Source organism: Bos mutus, chromosome 16 (assembly GCF_027580195.1).
Source record: "Bos mutus isolate GX-2022 chromosome 16, NWIPB_WYAK_1.1, whole genome shotgun sequence".
In the NCBI taxonomy this organism is placed as follows: domain Eukaryota; kingdom Metazoa; phylum Chordata; class Mammalia; order Artiodactyla; family Bovidae; genus Bos; species Bos mutus.
The window spans coordinates 44,214,697-44,236,695 of NC_091632.1; the positions used below are offsets into that span (position 1 = coordinate 44,214,697).

Sequence of the window (21,999 nt, forward strand, 5' to 3'; positions counted from 1 at the left end):
TTTCTTTTTTTAATTTATTTATTTTAATTGGAGACTAATTACTTTACAATATTGTAGTGGTTTTTGCCATACATTGACATGAATCAGCCATGGGTGTACATGTGTTCCCCATCCTGAACCCCGCTCCCACCTCCCTCCCCATCCCACCCCTGAGCACTCTGTCTCATGCATCGAACCTAGACTGGTGATCTGTTTCACATATGATAATATACATATTTCAATGCTATTCTCTCAACCCTCGCCTTCTCCTGCAGAGTCCAAAAGGCTTTTCTATACATCTGTGTCTCTTTTGGACAGCCTCTTTTTTGTTCTAAATACTTTAGTGATTTCCTTAACCTTTGGACTCTTAACCCTTTTCATGGGATATTTATTAATACCATCTATTAACTAAATTAAATCTATTAATTCCTTAGTCCTTCAACCTGCCAGCCAGCATGTCCACTGTCAGTGCACCTGGCCTGGCCCTTCGCGTTCTTCATTCTTGCATTGTAAAGCTTCCCTGCCACACCAGATATCACCTCTGTGCTTGCTGTCCATGTGGAATTTAGTCTGAAACTGGTTGCCTAAGATGTAGTTCCCCGTTGCTGCCATCATAATCCTGAGTCATTCTTTTCCTTTGTGAACAGAAAGGTCGCAAGTATGAGGCAGTCAAGTGGATGATGGTGTTTGCCATTGGAGTCTGCACCGGTCTGGTGAGCAGGCGAGGAGATCGTGGGCCAAGGGGCAGCAGAGGGCAGAGGGCATGTGCCAGTCTGGCAGATAAGTCATTTGTCCTTCTAACAGAGAATGCCTTTTTTCTTTCTTTCTTTTTTAAGTATAATCCTGATACTTTTTTTATACTTTTCAATTTCTGAAATGAAAGTGAGCCATGCAACACTGATGTCCTTTAAAGCACTTGAAGTCTTGCTCAAGACCTGTCCTTTGTTATGTGGTCCCATTAGGTAGATGGCAGAATGGGGAGAGTGCTTAGTGGATGCTGAGGTCACTGTGCAGGGAGAAAGCAACATGATGAGAACAAAAGTGTGGCTATTATGCTCTTTGCTCGAGCACAGCATGCCAGTAAATAGGACATCGCGGATCTCCATGAACTCATTACGCCGTCCCTCTTCCCTGAACACTGCTCATTTTACCTAGAAGGTAGAGCTGGCAGTTGTGGGTAGAGAAATACGCCTGAGTGCACAGGGTTCTGGGTCAGCACATTCACAGATGAATCCCAGACAAGAAGAAATCATGAAATATTGCCAAAGATTGTCATAGCAAAAGTCTGGAACCATAACTGCTGACTCACCGTGCTTCAACCCGGAGCAGAGAAGCTGGAAGAGTTAGTAGACAATCCAAATGATAAATGTCAAATCTGATTTTCTGACAATACATTGTTAGAAAAGGGGATTGTCTTCATCCATACAGACTGCTATAGCAAAAGTACCGTGGACTGAGGGGTTTAAACAACAGGCATTTACTTTTCATAGTTCTGGGGTCTGAAATGTCCAGGCCAACAGATCTGGTGTCTGGTGAGGGCCCAATTCGTCATTCACATATGGCCATCTTTTTGCTGTGTCTTCAGGTGGCAGGAGAGGCAAGGGAGCTCTCTGGGGTCTCTTTTATAAGGACACTAATCCTATTCATGACCTAATTACCTACAGAGCCCCCCCCCCCACCTCCTAATTAGAGGAGGTTAGCATTTCAACATATGAATTTGGGAGTGGGCAGGGGAGACCACAAACATTAGCCCGTAACTGTGTATATGTATTCTTAAGCAGTAGCCTGTTCATCACCTTTCTCTAGAATTAACCACAGGTTTCAAACTTAATTCTAGATAACGTACCCATTAAGTGTAAATGCATATTTAAACATAACATAGCCATAGGAACTGACCACAGGTTTTAATTTCAGATTTTTACTGCAGTAAATTCAGAGATGAAGGAACATCTTACTATTTAAGATTAATAGCATTCAGGAGGCCTCTTTGATAATGTTCTGCCATTGTGGGGAATCGTGGGCTGATTTAATTGTTTTATTTTGCTTTATAGTTTCCTGGTTGCAGATTACCTTGTAATAAGCATAGTCACTAGCCATATAGGTGTTAGTCTTTCTGCAACTGTCGTGTCAAACTCTAGCAACTTTACCGAACACCCTCCTGTTCTGCCTTAAGGCAGGTCTGAAAGCAGACCTGCCTTAATAATGTAGCAACCATCTCCTCTTGCTGCTGGCTCTCTTCTCCTTTGATCTGTCACTGTTTATTGTTTCAATATTTAAAAGCCCCCCAAGCACTGGTTTGTGGGAAGACCAGAGTTAAAGGCACAAAGCCTTTGATCCTGAATTCACATGGTCAGAAGTCTTCCCAGTTCTCTGTTAAGTCCTGAGCATGCCCTTCAGAGAGTGAGCTAGTGGAACAGGAGTGGTTTTCTCTTATTCACCAGGCTAATCATTGGTTATACAATGGTTATAAATCGAAGTCATGATTTATAAAATGGTAATAACAGAGTGCCAAAGAATCAATGCTTTTGAATTGTGGTGTTGGAGAAGACTCTTGAGAGTCCCTTGGAATACAAGGAGTTCAAACCAGTCAATCCTAAAGGAAATCAGTCCTGAATATACTTTGGCTGCCTGATGCAAAGAGCCAACTCATTGGAAAAAATCCTGATGCTGGGAAAGATTGAGGGCAGAAGGAGAAGGGGGTGACAGGAGATGAGATGGTTGGATGGCATCATCAATGGACAAGAACTTGAGCAAACTCTGAGAGATAGTGGAGGACAGGAGCCTGGCATGCTGCAGTCAAGGTGGTTGCAAAGACTCGGACATAACTTAGTGAATGAACAATAACATGTGCAACAGCCATATACTACTCCTGAGTAGGTACTGGCTTTCAAAGTAATATTCTGATACCCTAATGTTTTCTACACTTACCCAGCTAAGGATCACTGAAAGTGTGTTTGGCTTTCTTCTTTTGACCCTACCTTTGGGAAGAGCAGAGCAGGCCCTCACACGCCTCTGTACTATTTCTAAGCACTCAGTCTTCCTTGGTCTGAGGTTCTTTTTTATTCTTATCCCTATGTGTTGTAACTCTCCTTCTGACAACTTAGCTACACCCCTTCTTTTGTCCTCAGAAGGGCTGTGGGACCAGACTCAGGTGGGGCACTCCTTGACTAAGGAAAGGCCTGTTCACACATGGCCTGTTGGTAGCATGGGTGCGTGTGACCAAGGAGAACAAGCGGTGGGGGGTGGGGGGCTGTGTTTCCAGGGGAGTGCCTATGACAGTGTGGAAACTCAGGTGACAGCTCTTGTCCTCTTCCCAGGTGGGTCTCTTCGTGGACTTCTTTGCTCGGCTTTTCACGCAGCTCAAGTTTGGTGTGGTGCAGGCATGTATCCTTTACAAGGGTCACAGTGTTCCCCAACATGTGTGGTTGCTCACCCTGCTTTCCCATACAGAAATGAGTTTACAGACGTGATCTTTGAAGAGCTACTTATTGGCCACTTGTGATTAAAGTTTTGCATTATTATCAAAGGACACAGAGGAAGACTTGAATAGAAAGATGCTCATGGTCATGGTAGTAAGACACGAAGCCCAGATACCTGTTTTTTCTTATCAGTCTGTGAACTGATTGTGGTTCCAAGGAAAATCTCACTAGAATTGTTCATGGAACTTGAAAATAATTCTCTTCCTAAATTTGTGTGGAATCATAAAGAGCCCAAAGTATCTGAGACAGCTTTGAACAGCAGATGGGACTGGCCGTCCTAGATGTCAAGATTTACATAATTTAAGATATAGTAATTAACCCAGTGTCATATTGGTACAAGAACACCCAGTTAGACCAGTGGAAAGTAATAGAGAAGCAGAAATGGGCCCACACACATACAGCAATGCAGTGAGTGACAGAGTTGATATTATAAATCAGTGAGAAAGGATGGGTTTGTTAATAAAAGATGCTGGGAGATTGGTTACCCATCTGGAAAAATACAAAATTAGATTCTTACTTTGTACTATACATTAATTCCAGATGGATTAAAGATGTAAATAGGCAAAACAAAACTTGAAGAGACTGTGTAACATCAAGACCAGGGAGTAACCTCTAAGAACTCCAGAAGGCATGAAGATCAATAAACTTGATGACATCAAAGTAAACATTCTGTTTATACACGCATCAAAAAAAAAAACTCAGACAATAAAACTCCATAAACAAACTGAAAAACAAGTTTACAGCTTAGGAGAAGTGACTCTCTGTGCATTTAAGAGACAGATAATTAGTATCCATAATAGAGGGAGAACAGCAACTCAATTAAGAAAAAAGCCGAAACAGCTCAGTAGAAAAACATACAAAGGATGTGAGCAGACAGTTCTCAGAAGAGGAAAATGACCTGTGGAAGAGCGCTTAACCTCCCACCAGCAGGGAAGTGAAAGTTAAATACACAGGACGGTGCGCGTCCCTGACTCCTGCGTTTGTGTTCTAGGCGTGGCGCTCAGACATGCACAGAGATGTTCATTGCATCTCTGGGACTGCAGAACACTGCTGTCACAGCAGATGGGAGAGTGGGCCAGTTGTAATTCAGATGGTGTAATTTCACATAGAAGTTAAAATGAACCAGAGCTTTTAGATCAACATGGCTAATTCTCAAAAAGTGTTGAGGGAGAGAGAGCAAGGGTAGAAGGTGCATCAACCGCAACGCCACTGTTTTAATTTCAGAAACACTCAGAACAGTATGGATGCACATGGACGTGTTCCGGGGAGGATGTGCAAGGGTTCAGCTTAGGGGTTTCTTCCATGAAAGAGGGAGGGAGACACAAGGGGTTTTGTTGCTGTTTTGAACGGTATCTAGTGTTTGAATTTTCAAAAAGCACCTGGAGCAGATGTGGCTTAACACTGAGATTTGTTAAGGCTCTGAGGGTACAGATGTTTGTACATCTTGTAATGTTTGAAGTATTTCATGATTTTAAAATGGTTCCTAGTGTAGGAGACAAAGGCTTCCCTGGTGGCTCAACGCCTGCCCATGCAAGAGTCGTGGTTTCTACCCCTGGGTTGAGAACATCCCCTGGAGAAAGAAATGGCGACCCACTCCAGTATTCTTGCCTGGGAAATCCCTTGGACAGAGGAGCCCAGCAGGCTACAGTCCATGGGGTCGCGAAAGAGTCAGACATGACTTAATGACTGAAAACACCAGTGAGAAGATATCTCAGACAGTTGTGTTTTTGTGAAGTTTATATGTGGAAAACAGGAAGATGTGCAGTAAGCAGCCCCCATGCTTCAGAGGAAGAAAAACTGCTTCATACTTAGTGGCAGGACCGCCCCTACTGGCAGGCTCGTTTTCCTTAACCCCATTTCTGCAGCGGTGGAGGAGTGCAGCCAGAAAGGCTGTCTCGCGCTGTCCCTCCTGGAACTCTTGGGTTTCAACTTGACGTTTGTCTTTTTCGCAAGCCTTCTTGTCCTAATTGAGGTGAGGTGTGATGGGGGTGAGGCAGTGGGGGTCTTCTTGCTCATGAGGTTGTTGGGGAGTCCATTTTTCTCCATCTCCATTTCCGAAATGTCAAGACACTGATTTAGTCTTAAGAGTATAGATTCTTGTAGAAAAAGTGATCTCTCTTTCACTTAGAGAGGTTTTCTGAAAGTGGTTTCAGCCTCTGGGGAGATTAAAGGGGAACAATCTGGACTAGGAGGTTGCCTCTCAACCTTGACAGCACATTAGAAGAAACACCTGGGGAATTGTGAAAACACCTTAGAATAACAAATGCTTTAAACCTTGCTGCTGCTGCTGCTAAGTCGCGTCAGTCGTGTCCGACTCTGTGCGACCCCATAGACGGCAGCCCACCAGGCTTTCCCGTCCCTGGGATTCTCCAAGCAAGAACACTGGAGTGGGTTGCCATTTCCTTCTCCAATGCATGAAAGTGAAAAGTGAAAGTGAAGTCGCTCAGTCATGTCCGACTCTAGCGACCCCATGGACTACAGCCTACCAGGCTCCTCCATCCATGGATTTTCTAGGCAAAAGTACTGGAGTGGGGTGCCATTGCCTTCTCCGGCTTTAAACCTTAAAGAACTTTAAAAGTGACCAATACCCAGCTTAGACAAATGAGGTAAGAGTCTCCGGAAATGAAGGGCGGCATTTGGCTACCTGATTCGAAGAGCTGACTCATTTGAAAAGACCCTGATGCTGGGAAAGATTGAGGGCAGGAGGAGAAGGGGACAACAGAGGATGAGATGGTTGGATGGCATCACCAACTCGATGGACATGGGTTTGAGTAGACTCCAGGAGTTGGTAATGGACAGGGAGGCCTGGTGTGCTGTGGTTCATGGGGTCGCAAAGAGTCGGACATGACTGAGCAACTGAACTGAACTGACTGACTGTTGAAAAGCCTCCCCTCGCAGGAGATGTTAAATCACCAGGAACTTGTTAGAAATGCATCAGGCCTACTGAGTGTGGTGCTGTCCAGGGTGAGCCCAGTGGGTTCTGAGTTTCTGAGTATGCCTGCTCTCCCCCTCAGCCAGTGGCAGCCGGTTCTGGGATCCCCGAGATCAAATGCTATCTGAATGGCGTGAAAGTGCCTGGAATCGTCCGTCTCCGGACCCTGCTCTGCAAAGTCTTTGGAGTGCTGTTCAGTGTGGCTGGAGGTCAGGAGGGTCTTTCTTTCTTCTTTTTTTCTTTTTTAAAAATATTTATTTGGCTATGCGGGTCTTATTTGTGGTGTGCAAGCATCCTCAGTCGTGTCCAACTCTTTCTGACCTCATGGACTGTAGCCTGCCAGGCTCCTCTGTTCCTGGGATTCTCCAAGCAGGGGTATTGGAGTGGGTTGCCATTTCCTCCTCCAGGGGATCTTCCCAACACAGGGATCAAACCCGCATCTCCTACATTTCTTGTAGGAGGCACCATTTCTTTACTGCACCATCTCAGAAGCCCTGTTATTTGCAGCACACAGGGTCTTTTTAGTTGTAGCATGTGGAATCTACTTCCTTGACCAGGGATCAAGCCCAGGTCCCCTGCATTGGGAGCTTGGAGTCTTAGCCACCGGACCACCAGGGAAGTCACAAAAGCATCTTCCTGACGTTTATCTTTCAAGCCTTCCAGGATTGAAGGCGACAAGAATCATTATGGGTGTACATTAAGCAGATGTGGCCTTGGAAGTTTCTACCCTCAAACAGATCTCTGCACTTTTCGTTGATGAGTTAGTTTTTAAATGTAAACGCTGTTAATAAGTTACCATTCAGAGCTGTCTGACCAGCGCACCATTGAGTTTCAAAGTAGAGCGACTATCTAGTTGGTTTGTGGAGTTGGCTTTTAGCAAAGTCAGCAAGATTTTTGTGCCAGATGGTAAATATTTTAGGCTTTGTGGGCCAAGTGGCAAAAAAGGGCTATTGTGTAGGTGCTTAAACTTACATAACCACTTCAGATGTATCCACTCAAGAACGTAAAAACCATTCTGAGCTCTTGGGCTGTATAAAAATAGGCAGCAAGCCTGTCTTGGCCCACAGGCTACGATTTGCTGACCCCCAATTTGGAATTTCAAGGTTGCTGCCGCTGCTGCTAAGTCGCTTCAGTCGTGTCCAACTCTGTGCGACCCCAGAGACAGCAGCCCACCAGGCTCCCCTGTCCCTGGGATTCTCCAGGCAAGAACACTGAAGTGGGTTGCCATTTCCTTCTCCAAAAATTTCAAGGTTACTTTCTCTTTATTTGATAAGGATTTGACTCACTGTTAGCAAGTCACTTGATCACCTCTGTTTTATAGTTGTAAAGAGAAAGGTCTATGTAACAAAGATTGTTCTGTGCTGATAGATTGTCTTGCCTTTTTCCACCTGTTCCCAGGGCTCTTTGTGGGGAAGGAAGGCCCCATGATCCACAGTGGAGCAGTGGTGGGGGCTGGCCTCCCACAGGTAAGGGTTGATGGGCTGTCGGGGGCGGATTGGCCTTCAGAGTGGGCCTCCTGGGCAGGGACGTGTCCGTAGTTAAAATCGGGAGAAAATCCATCAAGAGCACCCTAATGTGGCCTTGGGATCCATTAACAGTTTGGGTTGATGAGAAACTATGAGGTCTATCTCCCAGGAGAGCAGGTAGCTGGTACCTGGAGGTTGTATTGGGGCCCTGCAGGGTCCTGGGAGCAGAAATGGAACAGAGAGAAAGTTCAAACGAAAGTCACCCGATGCTCCCACAGCCATTGCCAAGCGCCTGCACACAGGGTGGCTTGCAGAGCATCCCGAGAGAGGCTGGAAGCCTTGGCTATGATGGTTTCAGGCACAGGCTGATGCTGATACCGTTGGATGCGTCAAGGGAATAACAGCTGCTGTTCATCAGGTGCCATCTGGGCCAAACTCTATTGTCCCATCTCCTCTCTTCTTTAAAGCCACTTCAGGGACTTCCCTGGTGAGTCCAGTGGTTAGGACTCTGAGCTTCCACTGCCATGGGCCCAGGTCCCATCCCCGGTCAGGGAACTAAGATCCCACAAGCCATGTGGCCCAACCAGAAAAAAGCCCCCTCGGGTTTAGTTGTCCTCATCAGCATCATTCCTAGATGAGGAGCCGAGGCTCGGGGAGGCCAAGGGGCTCACTCAGGACTCCCAGACTCCCCTTCTCACAGGCTGGTCCACAGAGGAAAGTCTCAGTTCCTTGTGAACTGTCACTTGTAGACAGTTTATGTCTCACATTCTAAGGGGAGGGAGTTGCTGCGGTCGCTGTGTTGTCCAGGAGAAGGAGAGAAGACCCTGTCGCCCAGAGCCCATCTTTTGATCTCTCTCGTTACTGCCTCATCTCATCTCCATGCACTGGCCTCTAGGAAGTAAGCCGAGAGGTAGAAGGAGGCCAGGCCAGGACGGGGCCGTAGTCTGAGATTTTGTCAGGCAATCACTTGGCTCTTCCCTGGTGACTGCCCCGAGCAGAGCTCACGTCTTCTGTAGCAGCTTTCAGTTCCTCTCCACCCTTTACCCAGCTGTCTCCCCTTTTCCTTTCAGACTTGTTGACTATGTACAAAACGCAGTTTCTGAAGGAATCCGGGGGTAGGAAAGAAGTTCCTCCTCAAAGTCAGCTCTTTCAGCAGCTGCTGTCCTAGACTCTCCTCCTTGTGGCTCCTGCCCAGGAGCGGTCAGGCTGCAGGGACTCCCAGTGCTGTGGCTTCCTGCAGCCTCAGGCCCCTCTCTAACTCTGTTTTCTCCTGTTCTAGTTTCAGAGCATCTCCTTACGAAAGATCCAGTTTAACTTTCCCTATTTTCGAAGTGACAGGTATGGAAAGGTTAGAAATTGGGGTGTTTTTTTTTTTTTTTAAACAAGCTGTTTATTGCCACTGAGACCTTGTACCTGCTCTAACCAGGCTCATAGTCTCCCTGCCTTGGGTGGGCTGCATGCAGAACCCGACCATCAGGAAGTAGGTGGGCTTTGAATTATTTTTCTGAAAATTAGGAGCACAAGGGGCAAGCAGGCATCACAGCTTCTGTTTTGCCATAACCCAGGGCCTAGAAGCATCTCTGGCAACAAAGAACATGGTCCAAGATAAAAAATACAACCAAGAAAGTCCACTGGCATATTATCAAGAATGGAGTTTATTTACTTGGTTCGCCACTTCAGGCTTGGAAGGTCTCTGCACCCTGTGCGATTTGCAGGTGTTACTGACCTGCATGCCTGGCGAGGCCCTTGCAGTCAGGGGCCCACACCCAGGTTGGGGTCCACCTTCTCACCTTCCTGCCAGGTACTGTCACCTGTCCTTCTGCTTGCAGCCACACTTGGCCATTTTCTCTGGTATTGGGCTTTCTGGAAGGAAGGTCTACGGAGCCGGTGGCTCAGTGGTGACACCGGAAGTCTTCGACCTGCCTTCTGAGAGTTCATGCTTGGAGTTGACTAATGTCAGGGAGCCTCCCGCCTGGCGGAGTTCAAATAGGGGAGAGCACCTGGCTGGTTCGTGAACTGTGTTCAGTGCTGAGTCACTTCGGCAGAAATCGAAGCCCTTTGTGAGCCCTGACTGTTCTTGGGTCTCGAGATAATAGAATGTCGGTGCATAAGGAAGTTAGAAAACTGCCCTTTGCAGCCTGAGGACTGTTTCTCAGATAAACCATCTCTCTCTCCACCCCTTAGAGACAAGCGGGACTTTGTATCAGCAGGGGCAGCTGCCGGAGTTGCTGCGGCTTTTGGGGCCCCCATTGGGGGCACCCTGTTCAGTCTGGAGGAGGGTTCGTCCTTCTGGAACCAAGGGCTCACATGGAGAGTGGTAAGGAGGGCCTTCCCCGAGCTTAACCACCCACCCCCACCCCAGGTTTCATCTGGACAACTCTTACTCGATACATTTACCAGGAGTTTTTTTTCTCCTCTTTCGCTGTTTACCACAGACATACTTTATGTACAGTCATAAATGTCTGAAAATAAAAGGAACAGAAAAGGTAGACCATGTCAGCACTAACCAAAATAAGGCTGCTGTCGGTGGTTCCGTGGTAAAGAATCCGCCTGCCAGTGCAGGAGACTTGGATTCAATCCCTGGGTCGGGAAGACCCCTGGAGAAGGAAATGGCAACCCCCTCCAGTACTCTTGCCTGGGAAATCCCATAGACAGGGGAGCCTGATGAGCTGCAGCCCATGGGGTTGCAAGAGAGTCACACAACTGAGCAACTCAACAACAAAAAGTAATTTATTAGTGTTAAAGCAGACTTTGAGACAAGGGGAATTACCAAAGTGAATAAGGGACATACAGCAGTGGTAAAAGGCTCGATTTAATGGATAGTTTCAGGCTAACCTATAGTTTTGATGAGGCCACACTGACTTCCTTTGCTCTAGATGCCTATATCCTCCTATGGACTGTTCTCTACTTCCCATATTAACTCCTGTGGACTGTTCTCTATTTCCCACATTAACATACTTCCCGTCCCCAGTGAGACGTTACCCTCTTATGACGAACTATCTGACTGGAAACGTGAGACCAGCTGTGGTCCTGACTGAGCTCCTGTCTGCTCGCTCAGGGAACACATCTTCCTCTGGTGTTTGCTGTTCCTCTTTTAGCATAGGGTCTGGTGCACCATAGACTTTAAATAGTCCACAAAAGGCTGAATGCAAACTCCTACTAGCCCGATTTCCAGCTTTTCACACTTGAGGTGAACTTACAGCCGTGGTCACCTGAGCCCCATGTCCAGACCTGGAGTTGGAGGTCTCTGTGTGGAGCAGTAGGTTTACGGGACGCATCCAGGAAGAAGTAGGACTTGCGGCTATGAGCTGTTTTTGTTTTTATCCCTGTTTCCCAGCTCTTCTGCTCCATGTCTGCTACCTTCACCCTCAATTTCTTTCGTTCTGGAATTCAGTTTGGAAGTTGGGGTTCCTTCCAGCTCCCTGGGCTGCTGAACTTCGGCGAGTTTAAGGTATGTTTTGTCCTTGCGCTCAGAATTTCTTTTTTGACCCGTGACAATTGCTCTTAAGTAAAGTATCAGAGAGAAGCTGGCAGAGGTAGGTGCACCTGGGCCCTGTAGTCTTCTGCATGCGTGTGCTCAGTGTGGGCAGGATTCCAGCACTGCTTCGGCTCTCGTCTCTGTCTTCTCTGCTCCTGCCCCTTCCTGTTCTCACAGGCACTCTGGTTTTTCTCTCTCCCTCCCCTGCCCTTTCTCTCAGTGCTCTGACTCTGATAAAAAATGTCATCTCTGGACAGCTATGGACTTGGGTTTCTTCATCGCGATGGGGGTCATTGGGGGCCTCCTGGGAGCCACGTTCAACTGTCTGAACAAGAGGCTTGCAAAGTACCGTATGCGAAACGTGCACCCGAAACCTAAGCTCGTCAGGTACCCTCGCAGTCGCCTCCCCCACCTGCTGTGGCTCCCCGGCCCTGTGTGGACCGGGCCATCTCTCCTGAGGAATAGACCTCACTTCCCATGCCAGCTTCCAGGTCACGTCTAAGACTGAGAACAGAAACGTGTTTATCAGACAGACCAAGAGACTGCGGCTGAGCTTAACTTATATCAGAGCCACTCTGGTTCCCGGCCTCTCTGGACTTGGCCACGGGATACGTGGCAGAGTCAGTATCGGCCCCGCCAAGGGGTGCGCTGTCATGAGACTCTCACCTGGGACTTAAAGTGGGAAGCCGTTCATTCCTTGGAGAGAGATGATGTGGCCGCAGCAGCCTCGCCACTACCACCTGTACAGATTTGTACATAGAGATTGCTGGAACACAGCAAGCCGCTGATACATTCTGCACGTGTGCTGACTGCCCAGGGGCAGCTCTGCGTGCTCTGGGGCAGGGAGGGTTGGGGGTAGGCAGTTTCAAGTTCTCAAGACCAGGTAGCTTTGTGACCCATGCTAACAGCTGTGCTTGCCCCCTAGAGTCTTGGAGAGCCTCCTGGTGACCCTGGTGACCACCGTGGTGGTGTTTGTGGCCTCCATGGTGTTGGGAGAATGCCGCCAGGTGACTTCTGCGGCTCAAGTCGGGAATGACTCCATCCCGCTCCAGGTAACCCCCTGTGCACCTGCTGCCCTTGTCCTACGTCCACAGAGACGAAGCATCGAGAATGTACGACGTGCCTCTGTTGAGAGCCAGTAGGTGCATCGGTTCACTGTTCCACACCTGAGTCAGATTGCTGGGTGGGGGATGGGGGTGGGCTGGGGTTCGTAGCTGTCATTTTACCTAAGAGAGGGTGTTCACCAAACTGGCTCTTTTTCACTTTTGTGAACAGTCCTGGTCATCATAGAGGGGACTCCTGTCTCTCCCCCGACCCCCACAGTGAGGTAGGCATTGGAGCTTAGTTTACAATGTGTGTTGGGTCTAAGAGTGAACCCTAGGGTGGAGGCTGGAGGTTCTCTCAGTACATGTCTTAATGGCCCCTGAGGAGCTACTGGAGTCCCTCCGAGCCCCTTTGGGCTTTTGTCTAGAACGGCTGCATCTTCCATGTCCCCAGGAACACTAAATGGCTAGAATGTACTCAATCAGAGGTCAGTAAACTATGGTCCATGGACCACATCTAGCCCTTGGCAACTGCTTGTTATTGTGTAGCCCCCGAACTAAAAATGGTTTTTACAGTTCTAAGAGTTGGGAAAGGAAAGCCAGAAGAACATGCACTAGAGACTATATGTGGCTTGCAAAGCCTAAAATAGTTACTCTCTGGCTCTTCACAGGAAAAATCTGTTGATCCCGGTTGATGGTTATTCCCCAAGACCACCTCCTTTCCAGGCCAATACTTTCCAAAGTGTGTTCTAAGGAGCATTTATACACGATTCAAGAGCAAACAAATGGAAACAGATTCTGTGGTCAAATGAGATAACCAGGCCTAAGTAGGTTTCTTAAACACAGGACTTCTCCGGGCCTTTAAAGTTCCAGTAAGTGTTAGGAATGTTCGGCGTGTTCTTCGTGTGCCAGGTGCTCCACTAAGCACTGCACACACATGACCTCACTTAGTTTTTACCATGGCCACTCTGGCTAGTATTGTCCCCACTTGACAGATGAGAAAACTGAGGCAAACTGAGGTCTTGCCCAAGACCAGTCAGCTAGTAATAGGTAGCCTGAGATAGGTGTCATTCCCCTGTTACAGATGAGGAAACGGAAGCTTCACGAAATGGAGTACCTTTCCTGAAGTCATAGGAGGGTGACAGGGTGCATGTTGGGTCTGTCTGATCATGGAGCCTGTTCCCTGCTCGTTGCAGATACACTGATTTCCAGCAAGTGCAGTGATGCTCCTCTATGCACTTGACCACAGGACTCTTTCCAGAGCGCCTTCAGCACTGGGTTCATCCAGACCTAAGTTGGGGAAACATTGCATTGTTGGTTATTAAGCTGTTTCCTCAGCTTGTCCACCCTCGACAACTGTGCACACACATCCCAGTTGCCTTCTCCTCCATGCCAGGTTCTGCCCATAGGGGGCGCTCCCTGTTTCCTGCAGCAGCCTTCATTGGGCTGTTGCCCAGCCAGGCGCACCTCGTAGAATTATACTAGCCCATGGCCTGCTATCGTTACAGTGTCCACGTAAGGGCATCTCTACAGTATCATTGATAGAATGGGATCCAGGAACAATCCGTCTCCTCAGTTAGCTTTGCAGTAACACCCATTAGTTGTTTGCCCAGGGACAGGTATGAGGTTCACCCCCTGTGCTGCTGAACACCAGCAGCCAGAAAACAAACACCGCACTGATGAGTCTAGCAGTGCCAGGCTCTCATCTGCTCACACAAGATGATGAAGGGGGTAAGAGGGCTGGGATGTGAAGAAATCCCGTCTTTTCCCAACTTGGGTTTTGTTCAGCCAGGTGAGGGATAGGCAGCCAGGAGCAAGGTATCTGCAGTAGGCCTCATAGACACAGGTTTCTTCTGCAGCAAACTCGGGGCAGAGGCTTTTTCCACTTGGAACAAAGCTGGGCTTAGGTACACAGTGCCCACTCTCCTCTGCAGCCACCTGACCACTCTGGGCCTCTTGTCAGGCCTCTACCTCGTCCTCCACAGTCCGTGGTCCCTGGGGGCCAGGCTTCCCCCAGTGCCTCTGACAGAAGTAGCACTGAGCCAGACCTACAGTGAATCTTGGGTATAGTTATATTTTTGTTGCAGCTGTGGATGAATAAGGGCCATCATTCCTGATTCTTTCTCAAAATCTGAGGAATACAGTATCACAGTTGGCTGCTTTTGGATCTCAATCTACTTTTGCTACCTGTTTTATTATGAGTAAAGCTTGCATGCCAGGTTTGCTGCAACCTCTCTGGAGACGTCCCAGTTGAAATCTCAAGTGCCCTGGTCAGGGACCTGTGTTTGACTTTTTGATTCTTGTTTCTCAGGTCACATCAGAAGATGTGAATTCAAGTATCAAGACCTTTTTTTGTCCCAACGAGACCTACAATGACATGGCCACCCTCTTCTTCAATCCCCAGGAGTCTGCCATCCTTCAGCTTTTCCACCAGGATAGTGAGTCTCAGGGGCTGGGCTTTGGGGCAGGTACAAATGATTATTCACCCGCCCCTTCCGTTTACCCTCAGACACAGCTTGGCTTACCCCTAATTTTGAGCAAGAACAGGGCTTTTTGTTGGTGACATCACCCCAGACAAAGATAGGCTTTCTGCCTCCAGCACTGGAGGTGAACCGGACAGGATGCAGTAGGACCTGGTGGGAGCTGGCTGGTCTGGGAGGCCTTGGTAAGCATCTTGGTGGACTCAGGTCAGTCTGCTCTTGCTTCGCAGGTACATTTAGCCCCGTCACTTTGGCCTTGTTCTTCGTCCTCTATTTCTCACTTGCGTGTTGGACTTACGGCATTTCTGTTCCAAGTGGCCTTTTCGTGCCTTCTCTGCTGTGTGGAGCTGCTTTTGGACGTTTAGTTGCCAATGTCCTCAAAAGGTACTCTGTGCATGTGTGTTTGTGTGCGCGTGCGCACGTATGCACATGTGTAGGAATCATAGCTTCCCACATGGCTTCCCCGGAGGCTCAGCAGTAAAGAATCCACCTGCAGTGCAGGAGACCTGGGTTTGATCCCTGGGTCGGGAAGATTCCCTGGAGAAGGAAATGGCAACCCACTCCAGTATTCTCGCCTGGGAAATCCTGTGGACAGAGGCGCCTGGCGGGCCATAGTCTGTAGGATCTCAATAGTCCGACATGTCTTAGCGACTGAACTACCCTCACCCCACCACACACTGTGTGATTCTGAGCCATGTTCTCGGTCTGTTTCTTCACCAGCTACATTGGATTGGGCCATATCTACTCCGGGACCTTTGCCCTGATTGGTGCTGCGGCTTTCTTGGGTGGGGTCGTCCGCATGACCATCAGTCTCACGGTCATCTTGATTGAGTCTACCAACGAGATCACTTATGGTCTTCCCATTATGATCACCCTGATGGTGAGTGCGCCCCTTCTAGGCCTCGTTCAGGTTCAGGGCCCAGTTCCCCCCACAGCAGCCTATTTTTAAGCCTTTCCTTTGTATTTCAGGTGGCCAAATGGACAGGGGACTTTTTCAATAAAGGCATTTATGACATCCATGTGGGCCTGCGTGGCGTGCCGCTGCTAGAATGGGAGACAGAGGTGGAAATGGACAAGTAAGGCCAGGATTTCTCTTTGTGTCCTAGTTCCAGAATTTATAAAGTCTAGGGCCCAGGAACTTTTGTATTAGGGGGTAGTAGTACAGATTCTTGGGTTGGAAGAAGGTAAGTAACAGTAGCAAGCACGTTTGTCCCCAAGTGTTTTCTGGAGAGTGGAGTGGCCCCGTGGGCTGGAGGCTGGGGTGGGCAGGGTCGCTTCATGGACTGTTCAGCCGCTGTGGCATTCTAGTGAAACAGGAAGTGTTACAATTGAATGTTTAAGCGTCCGATCCTTGTGAGTGACAGCAAGCTGCCTCATGTGTGCCCAGTGAAGAGTTGTCTATCAGCGGTGACTCCTCTGGGCATAAACACCAGCTTATCCATCAGGCCTTTCATGTCTGGAATCACGTGAGGTGCTTAAAGTCTGTCCCGTAGGAGTCAGCCAGCTTCCAGAAAGGACCAGCCAGTCAGTATTTCCAACGTTGCAGGCTATGTGGTCTCTATCACAGTTATCCAGTTCTACCATTTTAGTGCAGAAGCACCCGTGGACAACATGTAAATGAGCAAGCATGACCAGATTGGACCTGTGGGTGATAGTTGCCATCCCTGGTCTAAAGGGACACCCAAAGATTTTCATTTTAATTCCCGTGTCATTAGCAGTTCAATGGTGATACATGACATGTGCCATGGGGTGCTGAGGAGGGATGGCCGAAACCCTGGGCAAGCAGATGGGGTTCATGGTGAGGGGGCGTTTGTATAGAGATGAGGGTCTTGGCCCACCCATCTGACAAGGCAGGGAAGAGCATATTCCAGGCACAGGGAACAGTGCATATGAAGGGGATGGGAGTACCAAGAAACACGTGTGTTCAAGGATCGGCTGGAGGTGGTTCAGAAGAGGGACCCTGGTGGTCCAGGCAGTACGGAGAGGGAGCATGGCTATGTCACGGCTGCTCCCAGTGCCACAGGCTCCGTCGTGAGGCTGGACCACTTCTCTCCCTCCCGCAGACTGCGAGCCAGCGACATCATGGAGCCCAATCTGACCTACGTCTACCCGCACACCCGCATCCAGTCCCTGGTCAGCATCCTACGCACCACCGTCCACCACGCCTTCCCGGTGGTCACAGAGAACCGGGGCAACGAGAGGGAGTTCATGAAGGGCAACCAGCTCATCAGTAACAACATCAAATTCAAGGTAAAGAAAGTGATCCTGGAGGAGGGGTGGACCATGGACAAGTGGTTCCCTGACACACACACTGACCCCATGCTTGTCGTACCCTGTATACAGGGTGGCCCTGGTTGGCTCTTGAGAAAGTCAGCATTCTTGTCATCGTACGCGACAGTGAGTAAGGACTGGACAGGGAGTAAGGACTTCGTTAGGCCATCAGGATGTGTGTGCATTCTCACTCCAGCAAGCCTGTGGATAAGTGGTGGTTTTAATCAGCCTACCAGGCTCCTCAGTCCATGGGATTTTCCAGGCAAGAATACTGGAGTGGGGAGCCGTTCCCTTCTTCAGGGGATCTTCCTGATGGAGGGATCGAACCCGTCTCTCCCACAATGCAGCCAGATTCTTTACCATATGAGCCACCAGGGAAGCCTGGTTTTAATCAGCAGTGGTTAGCATTCAGTGCAGGTTGTCCCAGAGAGGGTTCTGAATTGCCAACAGTGGGCTTTGACCTACTTAAGAAAGACGTTCGTAGGAAGCTGGGGGACAGACAGGGAAGCTGAGGAACCAGGCGTGGTGCACCCTGGATGAGCAGGTGGCTGGCGGCTCCTCTGTGGGTACCAGGAGGCATCAGCATTGAGGGAGGGTCCCACTGCCTCACTTGGGCCACGTGCCCACCCTTGGCTTTGGAGGTTGGGGGCACATCAGTTGACAGGCCTGCAGAGATATGACATGGGAGCACTGCCTTGCTGTCCCCACATCAAAGGAGTCGGGCCGTGGAGCCGGCAGAAACCTTGGGCTCCAGGAGGCTCCTTGAATCACAAGTCTCTGAGCCGCCATGCAGGTTTCTTGCCGTTCTGGTGTGGGCCTGTGCCTTTTGACCCTCAGGATCACCCACCTCCTCCCCTGAGTGGATGCTAGTCCGCCCTTGAGCAGCAGTCTGTCATCACTGCCCCTTCCCATCCTCAGAAGTCCAGCATCCTCACCCGCGCCGGCGAGCAGCGCCGGCGAAGCCAGTCCATGAAGTCCTACCCATCCAGTGAGCTGCGCAACATGTGCGATGAGCATGTGACCTCTGAGGAGCCAGGCGAGAAGGAGGATCTCCTGCAGCAGATGCTGGAGCGGAGGTGAGGGAGCCCCTCGCCCGGGGCCATCCCTGGGAGTGCGGGCGGGGCTTGGGGCTGTGGACGGGACGCGGTCCTGCTGAGGGTGTCCTAGGCAGCGTCTGGTTTTTGTATAACAGATACACCCCCTACCCCAACCTATACCCTGACCAGTCCCCGAGCGAAGACTGGACCATGGAGGAACGCTTCCGCCCGCTGACCTTCCACGGCCTGATCCTGCGCTCGCAGCTCGTCACCCTGCTCGTCCGAGGAGTCTGTTACTCTGAAAGCCAGTCGGTGAGTCTCCCTTCTTGTCCACACCAGGCCTCTGGAAAGCATGAGGGTGCTTGGAACCCAGTCCCCACACCTGCTGTTGAGCAGTGCGTGCAATCCCCGCTGCCCTATGCTGAGCAGGGCTCAGAGTCCCTCCAGGGCCTTGCCCCTTAGTCTCTGCATCTGTTGTTAAGTGTCCTTCTAGCCAGTAGCCTTTTAATATAATTTCTACACTTTAATTTCTGCCATGTATGCACTTTGTTACATGTGTTATCCAAAGAAATGCCTTTGTTCTTGTTCATTTCCCTGTAGTCTTTTCTTTCCTTTGGTTTATGTGTGTTCAAAGTGGTCCATATAGTGACCTGCAACACACTTCACCCCTTCAGATGGAGCCTGAAAAACTCACACAGAGACCTAGTTCCCAAACTAATTTTCCTTTGGGTCTTGCCCGTGGGCAGCCAGCCTGAGGTCACCCATGGTCTGACTAGTCTGCAGAAGAGCAATTCACGTGGGCAGGACAGGAAGGGCCACGGATGGAGTGGCTCAGGCTTGGGGGTATGGCCTCTGGGAGGCCCAACCTCACTGGAATGGCCCAAGGGACGAGAGTTGGAGGAATGAAGCAGGCCAGACTATACAGGGCCTCGCCTGCAGACAGAAGCCACCAGTGCTGGCCTGAGGAAGCCCTGGGGGTCAGCAGTGGACAGCAAAGACCGTGGGCCAAGGGGAGGGAAGGGGAAGAAGATTGGGGAGGAGTGGTGACTGGCCTGAGAGCTGATGGTCTCGGTGCCCTGTGATGGTCAGCGGCCTTGAGAGCTGAGGGAAAGTCCAGAAGACTCAGGATGCAGGAATAGTGGTAAAGCTCCCTTGTGACTTTACTGGGCTGACTTTCCTGGGGCTGCCGTTTGCAGTCGCTGCAAACTGGGCAAAATCCCACAGGCGGGCCCCTCAGATGCTTCCAGCAACAGCAGTGTGTCCTTGCTTGGTTTTGAAGGCCCTGGGACAGAACGCCCGGTCGGCCGGGCTGTGCTTCCTCTGAAGGCTCCAGGAGAGGATTCTTGCCTTCCTCATTTGTGGTGGGTGCCCTCGGCCTGCCCTGGCTGGAGGCCCATCAATTGTGTCTGCCTCTTTGTTACCCGGCCCTCCCTCTGTGCCCTCGCCTCTTTTAGCAGGACACCAGTCCCTGGGTTTGGGGCCCACCCTCCTCCACGTGACCTCATTTTACCTTGACTACATCTGTAAAAGCCTCTTTTCCAAGAAGGCTACATTCACAGATTCTAGACATTAGAATGCAGACGAATCTTTTAGGGGACTCAAGTCGCTACAGCTACAGCTACTATTAGCACTTTTCTCACTGAAACTCTAGAATAGCTCACATCTGTTCTACAGATGAAGGGGACGTTCAGAGAAGTTAGGAGACCCGCCCAGGGGACACAGCTAGGGAATTGGCCGAGAAATGGCTTTGGAGCAGGAGGTCTCACTCCAGAGCACCTGTCCTGGCCCTGCGCTGCCCGCCTGGCTCTCAGACATTGAGGGAGGGTCCCCTAAACGTGGTTCCACCGGCGGCCACATCCAGTGCAAAGGACAGTGTCTGGGTTGGGATTGCAGAGTGCCAGCCAGCCACGCCTCTCCTACGCCGAGATGGCCGAGGATTACCCGAGGTACCCCGACATCCACGACCTGGACCTGACCCTGCTGAACCCGCGCATGATTGTGGTGAGCAGGGCTTCCCTGGGGGCCGGGGCTGGGTGAGGAGGCTGAGGGCCCATCCCGCACGGCCTGCTCCTCGTCTGCGTGGCTAGAGTCACATCTTGGGCAGGCAGGACTGGCTGTGGGTCACCATGTTGTCTCCTCTGCAGGACGTCACCCCGTACATGAACCCCGCACCCTTCACTGTTTCGCCCAACACCCACGTCTCCCAAGTGTTCAACCTGTTCAGGACGATGGGCCTGCGGCATCTGCCAGTGGTAAATGCGGTGGGCGAGGTGAGTCAGAACCTGTGAGGCTGTGTCTCCTGGAGGGGAGCCTCTAAGCTCAGCGCTATAGGAGGAGCAGCAGAACCCCACAGGGGTGCCCCTCAAACTCAACCTGCTCTGCGCTCCCCCAGCAAAAGTGAGGGGCGGAGGGGTGGGCGGGAGAGAAGCAGCTTCCGAAACCTTCCCCTTTGGCCTCCTGGGTGTTTCCTACATGTGGTCTCCTGTGTGGCTGGCAGGTGGAGCCAGTGTCACACTGGTCTTCCTTTCTGTGGAACAGGAAAGCTTAGGCCTGGAGCTTCCCTGGGGCCTCAGTGGTAAAGGATCCATCGGCCAATGCAGGCAACGCGAGTTCAATCCCTGAGTCGTACAGATCCCCTGGAGAAGGAAATGGCATCCCACTCCAGTATTCTTGCCTGGAGAATTCCATGGACAGAGGAGCCTGGCAGGCTACAGCCCATGGACTCACAAAAGAGTGGGACACAGCTTAGCAACTAAACAACAAACCTCTCTATATCCTAAAATCTTTCTCTTCTCATTGGACTTGGTGGTGCCTTCTTATGGGAAGGGGGTCAGTTCCCTACCTGTTACGGGAATTTATAACACTAAATGAGAGAATTTCAGGCAAACTACTCAAGAGAGTGTTAAAAGATAAACTACCTACCTAATTATTATTACAGATTTTTCCATTTTTTTCTTCTTAGAACTTCATTTTTTTTCTTACTACAGCAGTATTTGATTGTAGAAAAGTGTGAAACTATAGATTAAAAAAAAAAATCTCTATAGAGGCAGCCATGTTAATTTTTTAAAGTATCTCTTGTTTTTTCTTCTGCATCTAGGAGTAAGAGACTTTGTATGTCAAGTTTCAGTGAAAACGTTACCAGTGCCTGTACTGTTTCATATCTTAATTTTTCAATGAATCTATGGGAAATGACTTTCCATGGCAAAAAGTATTCCTTTAGGACATTTTAATGGCTCAAGAGCATTCTGTTGTACAGTTGCCTGGTCACTTACTCAGTTCTCTGTGGTGGGATATTTAGTTAAATTTCACTGTGAAAGTGAAAATGTGAGTGTGTTATTCACTCAGTCGTGTCCAGCTCTTTGTGACCCCATGGACTGTAGCCTGCCAGGCTCCTCTGTCCATGGGATTTCCCAGGCAAGAATACGGGAGTGGATTGCCATTTCCTTCTCCAGGGGATCTTCCCAACCCGGGGCTCACACGCAGGTCTCCTGCCCCGTGTCTCCAGCATTGCAGGCAGATTTTTTTTTTTACAGTCACTGTAATGGTCACCTTTCTGAGGCTTTCAGTCAGTGCCCCCTAGCTGCCTTGCAGGAAATGACGCTTCTCCAAAATGAGGACTACCCAGCAGAACCCCGATAGCATACATGCCCTTACATGTGTTTAGTGGCTGGAGGTGGAATCGTGTTCCTTGGAACACAGCTGTGCTGACAGTTTTGGGACACCCACCCCAGTGAGACATGAGTCGCTGCAGTGACTGTGGAACCCCCTGGTTTTCTGGACTCTCCTGCTCTGCTGAGCTGCTTTTGCTGGTTTAGGGAGGAGGGTGAGTTCCCT

At 49.8% G+C, this 21,999-nt stretch overlaps 1 protein-coding gene across 6 annotated transcripts in view; it reads left to right on the forward strand.

Annotated features, from left to right (window-relative positions):
* CLCN6 (chloride voltage-gated channel 6) overlaps window positions 1–21,999 on the forward strand; it is a 33,931-nt gene that overhangs the window by 7,202 nt on the left and 4,730 nt on the right. For 3 of the 6 annotated variants that reach the window (XM_070385249.1, XM_005889189.3, XM_070385250.1), the window contains 19 exons: window positions 627–692; window positions 3,297–3,363; window positions 5,324–5,430; window positions 6,473–6,599; window positions 7,789–7,856; window positions 9,136–9,194; window positions 10,041–10,173; window positions 11,194–11,307; window positions 11,555–11,721; window positions 12,260–12,386; window positions 14,689–14,815; window positions 15,088–15,241; window positions 15,578–15,737; window positions 15,827–15,933; window positions 16,921–17,107; window positions 18,047–18,204; window positions 18,321–18,477; window positions 20,059–20,166; window positions 20,310–20,435. In XM_070385249.1, coding sequence (XP_070241350.1) covers window positions 627–692; window positions 3,297–3,363; window positions 5,324–5,430; window positions 6,473–6,599; window positions 7,789–7,856; window positions 9,136–9,194; window positions 10,041–10,173; window positions 11,194–11,307; window positions 11,555–11,721; window positions 12,260–12,386; window positions 14,689–14,815; window positions 15,088–15,241; window positions 15,578–15,737; window positions 15,827–15,933; window positions 16,921–17,107; window positions 18,047–18,204; window positions 18,321–18,477; window positions 20,059–20,166; window positions 20,310–20,435 — 2,319 coding nt within the window. The other 3 variants (XR_011467290.1, XR_011467291.1, XM_070385248.1) reach the window with 3 other exon arrangements.